The sequence below is a fragment of the Montipora capricornis genome, chromosome 12 (assembly GCF_036669925.1).
Source record: "Montipora capricornis isolate CH-2021 chromosome 12, ASM3666992v2, whole genome shotgun sequence".
NCBI lineage: Eukaryota > Metazoa > Cnidaria > Anthozoa > Scleractinia > Acroporidae > Montipora > Montipora capricornis.
In genome coordinates this window covers 14,156,061-14,161,060 of record NC_090894.1, presented here as the reverse complement: position 1 = coordinate 14,161,060, position 5,000 = coordinate 14,156,061, and the positions used below count along the sequence as shown (strand labels likewise).

Below are 5,000 nucleotides of genomic sequence, written 5' to 3'. Positions count from 1 at the left end.
GACCGACTAGAAGTCAGAGCAGAGGGTGGTATTCGGTACAGTAACGATCACATGTTGAGCTCAAGAAACCAACCCTTAGATCTCGGCCAATTAAACAGTGTCGGCCGTGGCAAGGTCTTTGTGGATGAAATTCCTGGTTTTGAGTTGATTGATTCCGTCCAGCACACTTACTTATACATTCGCGTCTATCTTGCTTTCGGGCGCTGAAGTTTTGAGTCACCTTGCAGAGTAAAAAGTTCATTAGTTCAACGAAAGTGTTAAATCTCTTTGCTTGAAAAGTTATCGTTACTATTATTTCTTGAAGTAGATGTTTATGAAAGCCTTTCCTCATGTTCCTCTGAGTAGGGCCGAGTTTTTTCATTGTCTTTTTTGCTTAAAATCACTCCTTTCATGGCTTTATCTCAAATCTTTGAAAACGCGCTTTTCCTGGTATCTACTACCAGTATTTGGCTGGTTTGTACCAGTTCTTTGTTATAAAACTTCAGAGACTCAGTTCTGCAAAGCCTGAATTCCGCCCAAGTGGTTTCGCCAGTAGAATGGAAACTGAGCTGTAAGACTGACAAACCTTTTGCATTAGTTCAGAGTTATCATAAGCCAGTTCCTCCAACGTGCAAACGCCAAGAAGCGAAACCACAAGTCTTCTACTAGAGTTAAATATAGTTTCGCGTTTTCTAACGGAACATTGTTTCTGAAGGTGAATGTTGTAGCATCCGAAACGTCAAACTATTAATATGCGTTTTACTTTGTTTGTTACTGCTGTTTGTGTTTTGTTTTTTATCAAGCTTAAATCGCCAAAGAACAAGAATATCTACAATGAATGAATGAATGAAATACGGAGGGTCTGCTTTTGCAAATCAATAATGTATCATTTGCCGTTTTCATTTACCAACTGCCCCAAACCAAAAGCACTCCAGGTACTCTTGGTTGCCTAGGGGACTGTTTGTTGGGTCTCCATATACCAATTTTTAAGAAATCGACTACCTTTGGCCCTCGAGGATAGAATTAAAGTTTAGAATGGGTATTGTGCGAAACACTGAATTTACCAGTCTTCAACGGGGAATCAGCCATAAGTTGGACAACAAATCATGTTCAAACAACTCGTTAAAGGAATCGATGAGCTTGGTAAGCAAATAGATGGTAAGCAAACAGTGGAAGACTTTCTAAACATTTCTATGAGTAAATTATGAGTCGATATCATTTTGGTTAGCAGGCGATCGATAAGGGAATAGCGTTTTTACCAGTGAGAAAGACCGCAAGATTACAATGATTCGATTTTTCTAGAGTTCAAAAGGCGTAAGCTACATATAAATATCAATCTTTTTAGGAATATATGCTATCCACAAATAAAAACAAGAACACACTCCACAATGAGCTACAATTACTTCTGCACTATACCCTATTGCACCTCCTCTTGAAGACGAGTAGGAATAAGACCGAGTCTCAGATTAGAGCCTAGAACATTCTTGAACATTCGAAGTCAGATTCACTTTACGTTTTGAAGGAATTCACTTAAAAAACTCACGCAGGACGATTATCTCGGAGTCTTTCAGTGTCTTTTTTTCGGAAATAGTTCTGCTCGGAAGTAACCCAAGGGAATTATCTACAAAATCGTTCATAAAAAGTATGGTAATTTAAAACACTTTCACAAATATCGCCCGACAGCGTTCGTAGTCTCTTTTGCCCAGGAATCTAAGCTATCGGCTTTGAATATTTGCCAGCGAAAGCATAAACTCGGACACTTAAAAACTACTACTATACCACAAACGAAATAATTGTACAATTCGTGAATAAAATGTACTGCAATCAAGAGAATCTACTAAAGACAAAATCGTCCAATTTTCTTGTCCCACGTCTTATCAAAACATGCCTCTTTTCCACGCCAAGCCGTCAATTGACTTTTCAAATAAAAGAACTGTTCATCAGACCACATCTCACTCACAACCTGGACCCGAGTATCCCAGAGTGGATTGAGCTGGCAGTCCTCTTGACCAGCGGCTTGACCGTCCTTTTTCATTGTCACTTGTCCATGTATGGTCACCTTGCCCGTGGTTGGCTCGTTTTCTTTGATAGTGAACGTTTCGGTGTTCGTTTCGTCGTAGACTGTGTTTGTATCCTTGAGCACAACACATCCGTTGTCTAAAACAACAGAGAGCTTGTAGTCATTACTGAGCTGGCAAATCTCTAAATTCCTGTAAAAATAAAATAATCAGTCACTGGCAAAAGCTCAACGAGATTATTTTAATACGTCACTAAAGGAAATAATCGTGTTGAACGAGCGGCACTCTTCTTTGAAGATCGTCTTCAAAGCAATATCATATAATTGGATGAATATTTGACGCGAAATGTCATTGAGACCCCATCCACACGTAGCCTCCATGACAGGCGCTTTACGCTTCGCGCTCGTGTCGCGCTCCGCGCGAAATATCGCGTTCGCCCGGCTTGGCTCATAAAGCGCCTGTCATGCAGGCTATCCACACGTATGCGGATATTTTCGAAAATGGAGACTTTTTCTTCCGTTTCTGCTTCCCGTGCACACAAATACGGCGCTTTCGGTCACCGACAACGAAGATTTTTGAAAACGCTCTAGATTTTTAAAAACGGAGGATCATCATGTTCTCGCGGACGAGTGAAAACGGAGGTTTTCGAAAACGATAACATCAGAGAGCACATGCGCGCGCACGCTCCACAGTTGGAGGTTAGTTTTTTCGAATCGTTTTCGCGTATTCGTGTGGACGGAAAAAATACGATTAAAAAACGCTACGTGTCGACGCAGATTTTTTCATATGTGGAGAAAGATGAAAGAGAAATACGTGTGGCCGCGGTGTAAAAAAGCTTTTTGAGTCCTTTGTTTTATGTTGAACCCGACGTAAAACATGTTCGTACTTAGTTAGAAGTTCTTGTAATTGGGTAATTTGCGTGAAAATTCGAAAACTGAGATGGCGACATTCAAGTGAATTCTCGGTCACTTTGGGGTCCCCAAAACAAGAAAAGGCCGCCATGTTGGTGTTCGAAACAAGTCCTTCGGGAATTGAGGTCAATTCTCGACAACGTTTCCTTTCGTTTCGGTGAAAACCAAGCATATGGAGCCGGTAAGAGAATATCGGAAATTTGAGAACTCAATCGCTTCATAAGCCGATGAACATTCAAAAAGGAAAAAAAAACCAGAATTAAGCCCAGACGAAAATAGACTTAACACTTAATCGCAAATAAGATTTGTAAGCCTACAGTTCTCGTTGACATTTTAATCGGATATAGCTGCATTGGTATGGCGGTTGGACGTCCCTATCAGAACTATGTTTTGTTGTAGGGAGAGAAAGGCGTTGTTCAGGTATTTTGGTGAAACTCATGCCTGTAACGTAGAATTGCGAAAATGTACACCTTATGGGTCAGTTTATGTCAGAGTGGAACATGCGGGCATGGGAACGGCAGAAGAAAATAACCTTCGGCAGCATGAACCCAACTTGTCATATGGCACAATGATTCGCTTTCTTATATCATATTCTTTTGCGACAATGTTATGAATGGGCTCCATGCATGACCTTGTAAATCATAAAAAAATGGTCGTGGTATACAAAACAGATGCCAGAAACGGGAAGAGTGTGATGAAATTAGTAAGAATGTCAATTTTGAAGCCACTGACGTGATTTTAGAGCAGTTTGAAAGTTTGAATGGCAAAGCTTGTTTTCCATTAATTCTCAGTAAACTTTTCAAGCATTAAAATCACTGTAAAATCTCTCACATAAAAGTCGGTGGTCTCAAAATTGACATCCTTACATCTTCTAGCATCCACTTTGTACTACGACCATTTTATGACTGACAAGGTCACGTGACATGGTCATGCAAAGAGAGTGAAAGAAGTCGGACAAGGAGCCCATAACTAGCAGCAAACAAACCTCATACTAACTAAGCCCGTATAACGGCATTTTTACAAATTGATCTATTTCAAGACCACCTTTTCCGCAAAAATAAAGGCAGTTCCTGTTCGGTGGCGCAATGAAGTCAAGTTAGTTTCTTTTAATTAGTCATCCAGCTCCTGTGAGAGTCTCATTCGCGGAAAATTCAAACTGAAAATAAATCGGTCTGTGAAAACGCTGTGACGGGAATACACGGCTTTTGTTCGCTCCTAGTCATGACCAAATAATGCTGTAGTTTCACATTTGTTCAGCTACTACTCATTGACTTGCCTTGCTTTCTGAGGCGTTCTTCGCCATTCAACCGGTAAAACAGCATGATCATAAGCACCAGCGGCTTCAAACTCCTGTAGATGGGCATCTTTTTCACCAACCTCTCGAAGTGGAAGTAAAAGCTTACTTTGACATCCGGTATGTACAGAGAGGCATGCCACTTGGGGAGATGGCCAGACAAACGGCCAGTGGACTGAGGAGAGTGCCAAGCGTATCTTGTGACCTGGAACTACCACGTACGCTGTGGAATCAAGTTTAAACTGAACTTGGAATGTTTCATGAGGATTCAGAGGCTGAACAACGTCTGCTGAATGGCCGTGCCTGTGAGTCAAATTCAATACGCCTACGAAAAGGGAAAAATAACTTAATTTAAACACCACAAAACAATAGGTTTGATGTACAAAAGAAGGGTCCCTGCTAACCTCGTTCCCAGGGTCTCCCTTCTCTGCCTCCTGAGACCCTGGGCCCTCCACGCTTCGCACGTGCGTTTTACACTTTAACACACTAGAAACGACGAAGGCTACGGCAACGAAAACGCTAAAAAGCAGCAATATTAGGGCCGATTTACACGGTACGATTTTTGTCGCATGCGACAAGCTCACGACAGCTTTACGACATGACTTACGATTGTCGCAGCGTTTTAAAAACATGTTTTAAAATGCTACGACATTTTTTCTGACATACACAACAATCGTTAATCATGTCGTGGGCCTGTCGTAAGCCGTTGTCGCATGCGACAAAAATCGTACCGTGTAAATCGGCCACTAGGGACTTTTAGGGCTGATTTACACGGTACGATTTTGTCGCAAGCGACAA

At 41.4% G+C, this 5,000-nt stretch overlaps 1 protein-coding gene across 2 annotated transcripts in view; it reads right to left on the bottom strand.

Annotated features, from left to right (window-relative positions):
• Positions 1 to 851: 851 nt before the first annotated feature.
• LOC138027296 (cocaine esterase-like) overlaps positions 852 to 5,000 on the bottom strand; it is a 13,235-nt gene continuing 9,086 nt past the window's right edge. For both annotated transcript variants that reach the window (XM_068874855.1, XM_068874854.1), the window contains exons 7-8: positions 4,185 to 4,527; positions 852 to 2,189 (exon numbers count right to left, since the gene is read on the bottom strand). In XM_068874855.1, coding sequence (XP_068730956.1) covers positions 1,817 to 2,189; positions 4,185 to 4,527 — 716 coding nt within the window. In that variant the 3' untranslated portion in view covers positions 852 to 1,816. The remainder of the gene's footprint in view (positions 2,190 to 4,184; positions 4,528 to 5,000) is intronic.